General features: G+C 44.9%; 2 protein-coding genes across 2 annotated transcripts; one reads left to right on the plus strand and one right to left on the minus strand.

The window, feature by feature from the left end:
- Positions 1 to 873: 873 nt before the first annotated feature.
- On the minus strand, positions 874 to 6,671 carry LOC132265234 (dynein regulatory complex protein 11). The gene is made up of 5 exons (XM_059765811.1): positions 5,907 to 6,671; positions 4,323 to 5,827; positions 4,086 to 4,259; positions 3,661 to 3,790; positions 874 to 1,029 (listed from the first exon to the last, which is right to left on the minus strand). Exons 1-5 carry the CDS (start codon positions 6,669 to 6,671, stop codon positions 874 to 876), a joined length of 2,730 nt encoding a protein of 909 aa, XP_059621794.1.
- A 1,273-nt stretch (positions 6,672 to 7,944) lies between these two features.
- On the plus strand, positions 7,945 to 14,431 carry LOC132264694 (chitin deacetylase 1). The gene is made up of 5 exons (XM_059764980.1): positions 7,945 to 8,107; positions 8,684 to 9,063; positions 9,296 to 9,387; positions 10,882 to 11,404; positions 13,980 to 14,431. The coding sequence occupies exons 1-5, from the start codon at positions 7,960 to 7,962 to the stop codon at positions 14,256 to 14,258; spliced, it is 1,422 nt and encodes a 473-aa protein (XP_059620963.1). The 5' UTR covers positions 7,945 to 7,959; the 3' UTR covers positions 14,259 to 14,431.
- Positions 14,432 to 15,209: the final 778 nt, after the last annotated feature.

Genomic DNA, 15,209 nt, shown 5'->3' on the forward strand with positions numbered 1-15,209 from the left:
CTTTCCTCACACGACGCCGTGGAAGTGCTCTGGGGGTAAGAAAAGAAGAGCGATTTCAATTTCCCCAACATATATTACTTTCTTGTGCGACTCTCCAACTTGTGTATTCACATCTCCTCCTTCAGCCAGCCCCAAGCCAAAGGGGTTGGGGGTGAGCGCCTCCAGACCAGCGAAACGACAGCATATCTCGTGGCTCTATCAATTGACAGACACTAAGCATGGGAACAGTGGAAACCGCACCGCAATCCAAACATGTCCCCCATCACCCAGTCGAGTAGTAAATAATTAAAGTTTTAGAATCACATAAACTTCTATCGCACTTTTGCCCGTCGCCACGAGAGACAACAATAGACAAGTGGGTACCCTCATCAACATCCCCATCCGGAATATCTTTATTAGTTTTCCGATGGCGCTGCGGGGGGCGGAATGCCGCCCACACCAACATCCACACAGCCCCACAACTATAGACAAATCACCCCCATTTCAGAGACATATTTCTCTCTCTCTCTTGGAATATTGCGATTACTCGCAAACACAAGCGCTCAATGGGTTATAAATTGAGATTATTGCTTCATTGATGAAGCCTTCCGAAGCTGTGCGGCAAGTTTTCATCCCCCAACCCTCGACAACACTTGTATCCTCTTCCCATGTTGCTAATTTTCCTCGCAATTCCAGCGACAAAGAGTCATTTATCTCAGACACAAACCATCAGAATCGAAATATCAAGATTTCAAGACACACACACATACAAGTTATCAAAGCTGTTGCGGTGAAGAGAAAAAAAAGAAACCTCATCAAGACAAAATGTCAGGCTTGAGGAGAGAAGATAAAGGTCCTTTTCCTGGGAGAAAATATAACAACGTCAGCCTTTGTTTAATTTTTCCTCCTCTGAGCATTTTTTCCCGTCCTGGACTCCTTCTGAACAATCATCCTTGGGCACGTGACAGCATCAACGACACGTGGATTAATCCTCAACTGTGTACCTTTCTTCTTCCTTGGTTCACACTCTCGGCGGGCCTGATTGATTAACTTTGCGGAGAGAAATGGGCTCGGCGATGGCGAGAGATTTTTGGGGAAAACTTTCTCATATTTTCCACGCATTTGCCTAATTTTTTTAAAAAAAAAACAGTCCGCCAAACGGAAACGCACACAAGCGACACAGATTTATCCTCCGCTGGGACTTTCTGGGACGCACGAAAAACGAGCATAGTGAATGGTGTAATAATGCGAATGGCATAAAAAATTCGCATGAAATGAAATTTCTGCGAATGCCACAAAACAAAAGTCATAAAAATTTTATACTTGTCGAGAAGGACATTAAAAGTAACGTGAAAATAAACGCTGAAGGGGCGGAATCTTATTCCTCTGGATTCTCCCAATTTCGCCCTGTTTTTTTCTCTTCCTTTCTTCCTTTCTGTGGCAAACTCGAATTTGTGTGAGATGTTTTTTTTTTTGGGTGGAAAAGTGAAAGTCACTGAGCGAAAGAATCTCACTCTCTCTCTCTGCCGGCTTTTCATCTTTTGTGTGAGAGGAGATTTTTTTTTTAATGAATCCCGCGCCACATCATCTGCAGAAGGAAAATCTCAATTTATGCTGAAATATTTCTATGGCGATGCCTGAAATACTCACATGTTGGATAAGGTCAGTTTCAGACATTCTTTTGCACTCTCATGGTGTGGATTTTTGGGTGTGAGGCCAAAAGTACACCAGGAAAATTAATTTTTTTACTCTCCCCTTCTCCACACTTTGGAAAAGGCATTTTGGTTGAAGGGAAGAAACACAGGCGAGAAGTGATACTGGAAATCTTGCGTGTGTTATTTAATCAAACCAAAAAATAAATCACATATAGACTCCATCGCACTCATGTAAAATGCAGAGCTTTCCGGAGGGACGAAAGAGAGAGAGAGAGAGAGAGAGAGAGAGGGTGTACAGCATTTTGCCGAGTCGCTCAGGACTTTAGACGTGTCTAAAAAATCCCCACCCACTCGCCGCCTGACGCAATATAGCACACAAGCTCTCACGTTATTCGAGGGAGCACATAATTCGCTTGTAGACAGTGCGAGAATATCAAAGAGCAATTTTACGCTTTTTGAATATTAAGATATGCTTTTAAAAAGTAAATATGTTCCCTCTCAGTCGTTGCGCTGTGGACGAGGCACAAGCGCGCCACACGATAAGCCCACCCACCACACTGTCTCGCTGGGCTCCTTGCGGGGGCCAATTTTGCTCACGCGGGACGGCGAGTGTGTCGGGCATGGCCGCATGCGGGAGCGCAAATTCTGCCAACGCATGAAGCTGTGCGCGTTCGCTGCTCACACGCCGGGAAATGTGTGTGCTCAAAAGGTGGAAAATAAATGCCAGCACAATGCGTACATCATTCTTGAAGCACTGTATGACTTCTCCCCATTTTTTATCCACCACCCCCTCTTTTGGAGTCGGCCCGCAAATCACGACAATGGGATGTGTCAAGTGAGGTCAAGAGGACACATGTGAACAACGGTGGCAGGCACGAAAAGTCCCCCCATTTAATCACGACAGAGTGGCACGCTTTTCAATGTTCACTCATGTGGAAATCCATTATGCATATCAGTGATATATTTTTATGATGAAAAATACTGACGGGAAGCTGTGGATTTTGTCTAGCAAGAGTGCTCTCGCCTAATCGACTTTTGGGCTGTGCGAAAATGAATTTTCCATCACTGATTGTGCCCATTCAATCAACGGAATTTACTAAAATCACAAAATCTGCCGTGAATTTTTACCATTTTTGCTGCATCGCATTCGATTGTCGACGCGTTGATTAAATGTGATGAGAATCATAGGATAATAATTACTAGCAATTACAGCAAACCACTGAAATATGAAGCAATAAATGTGTAAATTACAACTACTATTGCTACAAATACTTATTGCTTTTATTGCGATTGCTTTTCTGCAGCCAAATCCAAGGGAAAGATACTAAATGTCCTCAATCGTACACCATTTTCTTAACACTGGCAGCAAAATAATATTTTTAGACTGTTTGAATCCACTTAAAAACCCCTTTTGGGTATTTTTCCGTCCATAACCTCAAAATATAAGCAAAAAATCTTTAAAGATTCAGCTTGAAAGCTTTCTAAATCACAAAATCATCTGTTAAGATTTGACAATGATCTCAAAATTGTTGATTTAGACTCCAAATTGTCAAGAAAGTTTTCTAAATGAACATTTTCCAAGATCAAATGATTAATTTTGAGGTTATGTTCTACTTAAATACAATTTGCAGTGTTTCTTGGTATCAAATGTTGAGAAAAGCAATGTTTATTGCGCGAAAAAGCTTAATCGGACTTGAGCATAAGAAATGACGAGCTAGAATGCGAAATTCTTACTAAATCTGCTATAGATTCTTTACATAACCTAAAAAAAAGATTGTTTTTATTTTTTCTGCATAAAAATCGAGAGAAATCCAAAGAATCCTCTGATAACTGGAAGGAATATTGTAAGTTTTTGAACACTTTCACTGACTAACACTCCCACTTGATCTGTACACCTCTTCTGACTGTATTATCTGCCCCTTGGTTGAACCAATGAAGGCATTGACAATGCATATACATAAATAGTTTATGTGCCTAAAATTCTCAGTACAAATTCAATTAATTTGCAGCCTCAACATGAACTTACAAGTGCATCTTTGCTAGTGAAACTCTTCAGCACGAGCGTATTGCAGAAAGTTTGCCTCATTTTCCTTTCAATCCACTTGAAAGTTGTTCCTGATTTGAAGGCGGCGTGAGGAGTTCGGAGGAGGAAATTCCTGGAAATGTCAATAGGGATCTGGGGAAGCTTTCATCACTGGAAAATCGATCACTGGGGGGAATTAATTAATAAATAACTCAGCCTCTCGAGTGAGAGAGACAGGACTCTTCAATATTCCATAGAGTGTTTACCTTCTGGCACACGAGCGCACACAAATTTCACCCCCGCCGCTGCCGAAGGTGTTGACTGAATTTATCGGATGTGAATTAAAGTGATGATAAGGGAAAAACAAGTGAGACAGAGTAATTCTTGCACGCCAAAGTGCGGCAAACGTGGAAGTTAAGCAGAATTACTTTTTAGATGCGCTCTTCTTCGCCCCCTTCTTGGCTTTATCGCTCGCGTTCTCCTTCTCAATTCGCGCCTCCATCTCCAGCTCCAGGACACGCTGCCGACGGCGTCCCAGCGGCGTCTTGCCCCACCACACCAGGAACGCCTCCTCCTCCTCCCGATACACCGGATCCTTCGTGCTGCAAGGCAGGAAGTGATGAGTGAACGCGCGGCGCGGCGAAGTTCGCGATTCACCTTCTCACCTCAGGGAATTTATGAGCTCCACGTGAGTCAGCGGCTGCAGACGCAGCTGAAGCATCCTCTTGCACGTTATCACCTCGCGGAGACACTTCACCACGGAGCCGATGGTGTATCCGTCTGAGATCTTCGCCATGGCGCCGGAATCGAAGGTGCTCTGCACGCCGCTGTACTGACTCAGCAGCGTCTTCCACGCGTACGAAAGTGTGCCGTAATCCGGACGCGGAATGTAGATGAATCTGTTGTACGCCTGCTGCAGCAGCTTCTGATCCGCCTCCCAGGGCGCAAAGGAGGTCCCAATGAACATGACTCTGTCCTCCGGACCGATGTTCTTCACCAGCTTCGGCAGATCCTTCTTCAGTCTCTTCGGATCCGTGCGATCTGTCTTCGGCACTTTCTTCATGAACGGCTTCTCAGCGTCGCCCATGTAAATCACTGACGGCTGCAGCAATCTGGACACCTTCGACACCAGATGCATCAGCATGATCAGGCCAGACTTTCCCGGATACTTTCCCACAATGTTCGCCGGTGTCAAGTCGAAGAGCGTGCCGCCGACTTCCGTGCAGATCGCATTGACCAGCGTTCTCTTCCCGGCGCCTTTCGAGCCAGTCAGCAGGATCGATCGCACGCAGGGCGCGAAGTTCCTCACCACCTCAGAGCCCAGCGGAAGGATGCACAGCTCCGTGACCACCTGACGAATGTCTCCCGGCGTGGGATTGATCCCAGATCGCGCCACGTACGATTTGTCCCCCAGGAAAGTCTTGAGCGGCGTTTCCGGATACTTCTTGATGATCCCATTCATGAAGAGCTCCTCAAACAGCGACTCAGTCGTGCGATCGGGCGTGAGATCCTTCTCCTTCTTCTTCTTGCCCTTCTTCCCACTCCGACGCGCCTTCTTGTTGCTCTTCTTCACCTTCTTCCCCTTCTGCGCCCGATCTCTGTCCAGCGCCTGCTGCAGCAGCTCCAACTCCTGCCTCATCATGTCGTCCACCACCTTCCGCAGCTCATCCTCCACCTCTGCGTACTTCTCATTGAAGATCATGTCCTCATAGTGACTCTGTCGCGCGTTCAAGGTCTCGTCCTTGTCTCGCCACGTGTCGTTGAACTCCTCAATGCCCGTCTTCAGTTCCGGCAGGAAGCTCGATTGTGCCGCTTTGTAGCCATTCTCAAAGGTGTCCTCGACATTGATATCGCCCGACTTGACGGCGCTCTTGGACTTGTCCTTCGCCTTCTTCGACTCCTTCGACGACGGCGCCGAGGATCTGCTCATCTCGCTCTCCGTGCCTTGGCGACTCAGCAAATGCCTGGATCCGCCGTGCTCCTCGGACGGGAAGTCAGGCAGCTTCCCTGTGCGTCCCTTGTACTCCTTGAACCAGTTCCTAATCTCATCCGCGATGTCCTCCGTGATCACAGAGCCCTGCTTCGTGTTGATCTCCTCTCGCGTCTCCTGCAGCGCCTTGTGGAACTCCGCCTGATACTCCTCCTGAATCCTGTAGCGCAGCTGTGTGAGCTGTGAAAATCCAATTGAGAAGGGGAAATCAATCAGAGGGATAATTGGCGTGAACACTGCCAAGGGGGAATTAATGTACATTCTCACTCTTCTCCAGGCACTCCGCTCGGGTGGATGTGAGCGGCGGAATCATGCCAATGAGCACCATTTCCTCCACCTTCCGCCTGCGCGTCTTCTTGCGGGTGGCGAAGCCGCGCCACACCTTCTGAATCTTCATGGCGGCAATCAATCCCGAATCGCTCTTGTCCTTCCCACTCTCCGGCTTTCCCTTCTCCTTCAGCAGCCGAATCTCCTTCATGAACTGCGCCCTCAGCCGCCCCTGGCGCGCCCGCTCGTGCATCTGAATCACCCTGATCGCCTCCAGCTCCGTCATCTTCTCCTCCTCCTCCTGCTCGTCCAGACACCCCAGCTTCTTCAGGATCTCATCCATCGTCTCGCGACGCTGCGCCAGCTCGCGCTCGCGCTCGCGCCGGAAGTAGCGCGGCACGCGGATCTCAATGTCCAGCGGCGTGAGGCCGAGACGCTCGATCACGTCGTCGTTGTAGCTGAACTCCATGATGTCGATGTTCACCAGGTCACTCTTCAGCTCCACAACTCTGCCCAGGCACGCGTCCAGCACCTTCCGCACCAGCAGACGCTTCTGCGGCTGCACCATCTGGTCGTAGATCTCCTCCAGCTTGTTGGCGATGCAGATGTACTTCACGTACAGCTCGAAGATCGCCGTCTGCGCCTCCGCCTTGTCGAACTGCGCCTCGAGTGCCTGATTCTCGAAGTCCGACACAGCCACACTCTCCAGGTGCCGCTGTGTCTCATGCCACAGCTTATTGTACGTGTAATTGGACATTTTTCGCGCACTTCCGCCACTTTCACGAGATCTGCAGGCAATTTAATCGATGGCCAAACAATTGAGGCATTGTTTGGGCCAAAAATCACCGCGCCATGGAAACACACGCGCGCGCGTCTCTAAATCACACACAACCAGCCGTGACGATGCCTCAATGAGCCCATTGATTGGCAAACGAAACACTTCTTCCACTGTATAGCCATCGGTGTGTCTATTGGGATGGAAGAAAGTTTCACTCCTCGCACGATGTTGCTCGAGGGCTTCCAACTTTTCACTCCCATTCGGCGAGAGCGAAAGATTCAAGCGCAATGTTTCACTCCACGTGTTGCGAGTTTAATACAATACCAGAGATTAATTGTGCACAATGTGCAGGTTGAAGTGTTTTAAGAGTATTTAAGGCTTATTGATAAGCATTCTCTCAACTTTGCAGCGAAGTTTTGGGGCTTTTGTGCGCTAAAAGCACTGAAAAGTGATTTAATTTTAGGGAAAACCCTTTTTTGAGAGGTATTTTAGCTGTTTTACTGTGTGAAAAGACACGAATAATGGCCACTATTGGCTACTTTTGAAGAAAAAAAACAAGACATTCTTACCATTCTTACAAAATCCACCTGAATTTCAATCCCATCAGCAGAGAAACTGCTTCGCATCTCATCGCTTGAAGCGCAGGTGAGTTGTGATCATGAATGGGTTAAGAAAACCCGCTCTTCTGGCTCTCTTTCGCACCTGAGGATCACCTGTGAGTGCGTGGGCCAGTGTTTGGGCCACCCAAGAAAGCAGCTGTGAACTTTCTTTGCCGTCGCCGCCGAGAGGCGAATGTTTCAGGGAAGCTTTCATTGAGTGAAACTTTCGCGATCGATCGCGGAGAGACACGCAAGATGCGGATGACGATGATGATGATGGGAAAAAGGTGCTGGACTCAATCGCACCAGTTAGAGAGAGATTGCGGGGCCTCAGTTGGATTCGCGACGCTGCTGAGGACGGTCAATTCGTGGGCGCAAGAAAGTGCGAAGAAAAATGCGACACGCGACAAAGGCAGTGAGTAAAAGTGACCAAGTGACTCGTGGTGTTCAATATTCAGCGGCAGTGGCGCTGCTCTTGCTCATCAATTTCACCCAAAATGGTATGGCAAAGACGATCCAATGCGATCGCGCGCGCGCACTGTAAGAATCCAGAGCAATGTGTCTCGACTCTCTTTGTTGCGCATGTATTTCCAGTTTGGTGCGGCAAGAGCGTTTCCTGCATCGAAGACGGGCGCTTCTACCGCAATCCCGCGCGCCCAGTGCACAAGATGTGGTCCAACGGCGAGTGCTCCAAGTACTACCTCTGCCTCGAGGGGGAGGTGTTCGAGTTCAAGTGCTCCGTTGGACTCCTGTTCGACGTCACGCGCCAGATCTGCGACTTCAAGAGCAATGTCGATAATTGTGATATAACAGCCGGTCAGTATTATGACTCGCGAGTTTATTGCACTCCGCCAATGACTTTCATTTCCCTCCTCGGCCGTTTATCTGTCGCATCAAAAATTTCACACTTTGTCTTTCTCTCGCCGGATTTCTCCCCGCGCCAAGGGGCAAATATCACGCCCAGAATTGCTCTACAATTGATCTTACTTATGACTGAATATCATCTTGAAATAGAAGTTCTTGCACTGGAAATGAAATTATTGGCCTTTTTGGCGCGTTTTCTCTCAATAAAATCACAATTTCAGACGATTTGGGGTATAAACCCACGTTAAACCAAACATAACCTCAAAATTTTAATTCAATCAATTACAGTTTTAAAGTAATTTAAGAACACTTAACAAAATTGTGCGATTATTAGTGCAAAATCATAGAAATTGCCTGAAAACCTTGGTTAAGAAGTTGTGAGTTAGATTTCGGTTAGATTTCAGTCATATTTCAGTTGGTTTTCAGGGTGATCGAACCGAAAGCTGAATTTTCGACTCAATATCTTTGGTTTTACCCTCATTTACCATTTTACTCAAATAGTAATCGCTCTTTGTCGACATTTTGCAGAGCCTCTCGTGCCGAAGCCGCTGCTGACCAGCGCCAACTGCTCGGATTGGAGCCACTTGGGCTGTGGCGATGGGACTTGTCTGCCCAGCGAGTACTTCTGCGACGGCAGTGTCGACTGCCCGGACGGATCCGACGAGGGCTGGTGCGACGTGAGCAACGATCCCAACGCCGCCTCGACCTGCGATCTCTCCATTTGCCAGCTGCCCGAGTGCTTCTGCTCCAAGGACGGCACGATCATCCCCGGCCGCCTGGACGCCAGCCAAGTGCCGCAGATGATCCTGCTGACCTTCGACGATGCCATCAACTTCGAGAACTGGGACTTCTACACCAAGAAGCTCTTCACGCCGGAGCGCAAGAATCCCAACGGCTGTCCGATAAAGGTGAAATCTCTGATTTGACGCAAGTAAAAAAAAAACACACACACACGCGTGACTCTCCCAAGTGCGTCGCAGAAATTGCGGCAAGAGTGAAATTTCGAAATGTCTCCGATTTTCCCAACGAGTCGCATTTTTTGCAGCTGCACTTTTTTCATCAACATCTTGAGACTCACCATAAACATTTCCCCCACCCTGTTTTTTCTGTCTTTGCATGTTGCGTTTGGATGTCCGATAGGCGACTTTTTACATTTCCCATCAATACACCAACTATCAACATGTGCAGAAGATGTGGAATGATGGACACGAGATTGCCGTGCACTCCATAACGTGAGTCAATTATTCAATTGAGTTGTGACAGCATCTCTTGGCGCCACGAAACTCCATTCCTTCCGATTTCACCCTCGAACGGCCGTCCAAATGAGCACAAGACATCACTCACTCTCATTTCGGGAAACGTTTGGGAAACCATTGGGCGAAGGCTGTGATGATTAGAGCGAAGGATGTTTTGTGAATTCCTCGGAAAAACCCATCGAAGAGCGCGTTTTCCCAGAAAAAAAAGCAAGGCGAAGAAGCAGAGTTGAGAGATTGATAGATTGTAATTGTAATTGTGTGAGTTTCAGCCATAAACAAGGGGGAAATATTGCAATTGGAGCGGCGTACGCCTCACTGGATATTAAATATTTGCAATATTTCCATCTTAGAAGGTTTATTTTGTTAAATCAAGGCGTTAACTATTAAATTTCCTTGATTTTTTGCTGAGAAAAAATGATAAAAGACAATTTGACAGTTTTTATAGGTTATGCGACTGTTTAAAACCAAGTTTCAGTATCTAAAAAACTTTGAAATACTACTATTTTTTAGTATAATTTTGAAACCCTTTTTTATCAGCAGAATATAACATTTGTGCTTTAAGAAAATTGCTATTTACAAACCTATGCTTAGAAAACAGAGCTAAAATCAAACATAACCTCAAATATTTCAGTTTGAATATGATTTTAAAGTTTCATTATGCTTATTTTGCGCTCATTGTCAAATCAATCTACTTTTTATCGTAAATATTTGCTCTTTTGATGCTGTGAATAACATTTTTAAAAACCTTTTAATATTGTTTTTGACGAAGTTTGAGGTTATGATTCTATAAGTTAGTAAAAACGGCATTGAAAACAGTAGATTTTTACACAAAATATCGCCTTGAAAGCAGAATCAAGTTGAGTTAAAGATTTTCCATAGAAATTGAGTTAATTCCAGTTAATTATCTCCTCCTTGCGCATAAAAATCGCCAGAACGTTTCCAATCCCAAAAGCATCAATTCCTCATCCATCAGCTTTCTCACGAGGCTCGTAATAAGAAAATATCGATCGTAAATCGTCAAAATTGCCTCTCTAATGATTGACTTAAGCATGGGAAATTTGCATCTCTATAAATTACTTAATTGACCCGCCAAATAAGCTGAAGTGCTTCGCGGTGTCGCGAAGTGTTGTCTGGGTGAATTAATCTCCTCAAAATTGTAAAATATGGCATGAATAAGTTAATTAGTGGGTGTAATTACTCTCCACCGCGGAGGAGATGTTAATGGTCGGCCGAATGACCATAAAAGCGATCTGCTGCAGCCGTAAAATGTATTTCAATTTTGCCCAATTTTTCCTCCGACAACCGCAATTTTCTCCCATTTTATTGGGCCATTTTCCACCCCCTTTTTTTGCGCCAGAGACACGCAGGGATAAATTGTTAATGGTGCAATTTCACGAGGAGCTTTCTCGCCCCGAGACGCACTGAGAATAATGAGACTCTCTTCTTCTGCTTCCCATTTCGCATAAACAGCCATCGCGGACCCGAGGAGTGGTGGTCGCGCAACGCCACGATCGAGGACTGGTTCGACGAGATGGTCGGCCAGGCGAACATCATCAACAGGTTTGCCGGCGTGCGAATGGAGGAGCTGCGCGGCATTCGCGTGCCGTTCCTGCGTGTTGGCTGGAATCGCCAGTTCCTCATGATGAAGGAGTTCGGCTTCGTGTACGATTCCTCAATGGTGGCGCCGTTCTCCAATCCGCCGCTCTGGCCGTACACGCTGGACCACAAGATGCCGCACGCGTGCATGGGCGTGAACCAGAACTGCCCGTCCAGGAGCTACGCCGGCATCTGGGAGGTGGTGATGAACCAGCTGGAGGCCGGCGAGTTCACGTGCGGCATGGTGGACACGTGTCCGCCCAACATGAACGGCGACGAGGTGTACAGGATGTTCACGCACAACTTCAAGCGCCACTACCTCACCAACCGGGCGCCGCTGGGCCTCTTCTTCCACACCACGTGGTTCCGCAATCCAGACTACATGGACGCCTTCATGGTGAGTGGAGACACTTCTTCAGTGTCATTTGATAATGAGTGGTTCAAGTGAGAAGGAAGAGTTCCTTCTGCTGTATTCTGTGCAGAGAATGCTAAAACAGCTGAAATGCAGTTAAACTGCCATTTTTTTGAGCAACTAAGGCAATTTTTTGTACTCTTTTAAGGTATTTAAGCCTATTTCTATTACCAATTAAGTCATGGCTTTTGAAAATCTGTGCTCAAGTTTAATCCCAAGTAAACGTAGTGGAATAACTCCCTAAGAGCGATTACAAACTTGCGGGTTACCCTCCAATTGACGCTAACTGGGATCAATCCTCCGTGGATGAGTCTGTAGTATGTAAAGGTCAAATCAGGGATAAATCGTGGTTGATCTGCGCCTTTACACACTCAAAAACTATGAATCAGCCATAATTCGTGGATGAAATGGCGCTAAACACACTCAGGAGTTATTCTTCTTTATCGACACTAGCGACAATTTTCCTTCGTGTTCCGCTCTCAGTTATCAATTAATTTGTTTATTTTATCAAAAAGCATGAAATTTTACGTTAAAATTGTGAAAATTGATGATTCACAGAAGAATTTAATGATTTTAATAATCCAGGAAATTATTCGCAAGAAATCCGCCATTTTGCGCCTTTCCTGAGTCGTGCAATGTTTCGGCGCATTTTCGCACGAACGCGCTGCCGTCGGTAAGCACTGAAAAATCGTCTGAACCTTCGATATATCGAAGAATTATTCGCGTTTTCTGGCTAAGCGAACTGTCAGTCGTTCACACTCGAGCTCTCGCTGAATCTCTCGTGGATAATCCGCTAGTCTGTAAGCGCTTTAAGGCGCTGACCATCCATAGGCTAAGCCGAGGGCGTACTTAGGCAGTTTATATCCACAATAAGTTGCGTAAACACTGCGAAACAACACTTTGATGGCATGAAGATGTTCAGTGTCTTTGAATTTTCGTTAAAATTATCACTAAATCAATTTTCAGAGATTAAAAATCATTTAAAGTCTTCATTCAGAAGAAATTTTTGATGCATTGAGGTGATTTCTGACCTCAAAAACTCCTTCAACCCCTAAAACTGACATTTTTTAACTCAGAAATTCCACGGAAATGCTTAAATGATGCTTTCAAAAGCACGAATTGTTGAACAAGAATGTTAGTCAATAAATGCTATTTGATTCTTACGAATTATCGAGAAACTTATCGAGAAAAGCATTGGCAATATAAGCAAATTGAAGAAGTTTTAAAAGTTATGCCTTAACGATTTTATGCACTTTCTTAAACTCAATAAATTATGGCTAGATTTTTCAATGAAAATTGTCTGAAAAGTCTTTTTTTAAGCGGTCTGGCAAAGTTAAAAAGCATTCTTTGTGCTGTCGAAGTTTAACATTTATTTATACATTTAATTTCACCACAAAATCCAATACTTTCGCAAATTCAAAATGCACACGAGTTACGTGAATATAAATCAAGCCTTCAGTCTGTGAAATACCTGTAATTAATACCATTACGAAATTATTAATTGATGGAAAAACTTTGCAAAATTAATTTGATAGATATTTATTGAATAATTCACTTATTAATTTGTCACTCGAAATTGCAATAAATTCTTTTTTCGTCGCTTCTGTTTCAATGCAAAAATTAATACCTATTTTGTAAATGTGTGAAAGTTCTATGAAATTCATTATAGTGAAAATTAATTTAGTGCATTTAATTATTAGTTGGAAAGATTTCCCAATTTGAAAATTCGCTTCTATTATTATTATGATGATCATGATTATTGTGATGCAATTTTATTCGCTGAGAGGATCGAATGTCCATCGGCCACGGTTGAATTCTGTTTGGATGCAGTGAATTAAAGAGAAATTTAATATTATTCAATCAAATTGATGCTGTCAATTGCATCTGCTCAAATTAATGCTGTTCGTGATTTTGTGTTGCATTTGGTGCAAATCGCGAAGTGTTTCATGCCAAGAAGCAGATATTTAAGTCAGAAGTGATTATTTTGAATATTTTGCACTGCAAAAGCTCTTGTTTCAACAAATTTAGTCATTTTCTAAATTATTTTGCTTAGAAAAAAATCATTTTATTGCTTTTTCAGGTTATGTGATTGATTTAGAACCAATTCTGGTGTTTAAATAACTCTCAAAATCATCATATTTGTCTTTAATCTGGGAATATTTCTCTTTTTCTCGGCAAAGTTGAGCTTTTTCTGTTTAAAATAACTTCACATTTGGTAAGAAGAAGCTTAAAAGTCAATCATAACCTCAAAAATTGCATTTCAATCTAGAAAATTGTCTTTTTCCTTAGTTATTTCCGTGTTTAGTGCCTTAAATTGACAAATTCAACGTCATTATTTAAGTAGAAATATTGTGATATTCGCTAAACTTTATCCTTTGGAGGTTTAAACGGATTAAAATTAGTTGAAGAATGATTCTATTTTAAGCCGAAATCATTTGGTCTGAAAACTATAAGCATTTGAGAAGCTTAAACCACTGAAGAAATGAGTGTAAGAAAGGATTGAAGGAGTCTAAAATGCGGTGATTTCGTGCACAAATCAAAGCATTGATCGTCTTTGCAGCGCTTCCTGGACGACATGCGGCGAATGCCTGACGTGTTCTTCGTCACCACGCACGAGGCCATCGAGTGGATGCGGAATCCGACGCCGCTGGGCCAGATCGGCCAGCTGGAGGCGTGGAGTTGCAAGGCGCGCCAGCTGCAACCGCACGAGGTCGCGTGCAACCTGCCCAACGTCTGCAAGCTCCACAGTCGCGTGCTGCAGCAGGATCGCTATCTGCACACGTGCAGCGAATGCCCGGCGCAATTCCCGTGGCTGCGGAACGAGTTCGGCCTGGATTGATCATCCCCAGCGGAGAGAGTCGCTCATTTTCCCACTGAACGCTCTGCTGGGCAGCGCGTCTTCGTCGCCCGGCGAGCGTCTGTTATTTATGCTGCATAACATTATCCCTGCTCTTGCACTGGAGACACATACACACATCGCCTCCTTTTCCCCAGTTGTATTTAAGGAATAAAAGCGCGCGACATGAAAAAAACCCCACCCCCGAATTTTCCCTCCGTCGCGCGCCGTGAAACTTATTTAACATGCCGGAAACAAGTTGTACGCGAAATGAGGTAAAAAAACACCCCCAGAAAACGCACACAGAAGAGAAAAGACGCGGAAAAAAGCGACGAGAGACAACACAGTGTCATTGGTGAATTTTCCAAAGGCTCCCCTCTCGTGCCTGCTAATTAATGACGACACACAATTTTGCTGTGAAATTAATTAACCCCCATTTAACCACTCCGAAGCGACCTCAATTTGTTCGGCGAGCGACCCAACTGAGCCACAAATGCTCGCAGACTTGCTGGACTTTCGCGGAAACTGTCGCAGATTCCGAGGCTCAGCGAAAGGGTGGAACTGATTGCACGAACTTGGATAGTTTATCAGCGAAAAGAAGAGCGTTATAGTCATTTATAACACTTTTATTTCTAGCAAACTAGAGATAAAGGCCTATTTTTGACACCCAATTTACACTAGAAATGTTTATTAGTTCATTCAAATCGAAATGAGCCTAAAAAGACCCTCCGAAGCACTTGTCAACTGGTCAGCGTGACCAGATGACAGCTGTCAAACCTGTCAAACCCTTACAAAAGACACACGGACGCCAGAGACATCTATATCAGCCGAAAGACAGTCGTTAGAGTGAAGGAAGTTGAATTTTCTAATTTGATGGGCAAATGCGCTTTATGAGCGTGAAAATCGCATCTGAAAATTCAATCTAGACTGGAAAAGTCATATCAATTCGTAAAA

The sequence above is a fragment of the Phlebotomus argentipes genome, unplaced genomic scaffold (assembly GCF_947086385.1).
Source record: "Phlebotomus argentipes unplaced genomic scaffold, Phlebotomus argentipes genome assembly contig_2, whole genome shotgun sequence".
Lineage (NCBI taxonomy): Eukaryota > Metazoa > Arthropoda > Insecta > Diptera > Psychodidae > Phlebotomus > Phlebotomus argentipes.

Bases quoted from the DNA above. Each gene is read 5' to 3' on its own strand.
- LOC132265234 (XM_059765811.1), bottom strand. From the start codon at position 6,671: ATGTCCAATTACACGTACAATAAGCTGTGGCATGAGACACAGCGGCAC. The intron at 4,260-4,322 runs GTGAGAAGGTGA...CCTGCCTTGCAG, and splicing joins GAGCTCATAAATTCCCTGAG to CACGAAGGATCCGGTGTATC. The intron at 1,030-3,660 runs GTAAGTTCATGT...CTCTCCGCAAAG, and splicing joins TCACTAGCAAAGATGCACTT to TTAATCAATCAGGCCCGCCG.
- LOC132264694 (XM_059764980.1), top strand. From the start codon at position 7,960: ATGTGGTCCAACGGCGAGTGCTCCAAGTACTACCTCTGCCTCGAGGGG. The intron at 9,064-9,295 runs GTGAAATCTCTG...GATGTCCGATAG, and splicing joins CCAACGGCTGTCCGATAAAG to GCGACTTTTTACATTTCCCA. The intron at 11,405-13,979 runs GTGAGTGGAGAC...TCGTCTTTGCAG, and splicing joins ACTACATGGACGCCTTCATG to CGCTTCCTGGACGACATGCG.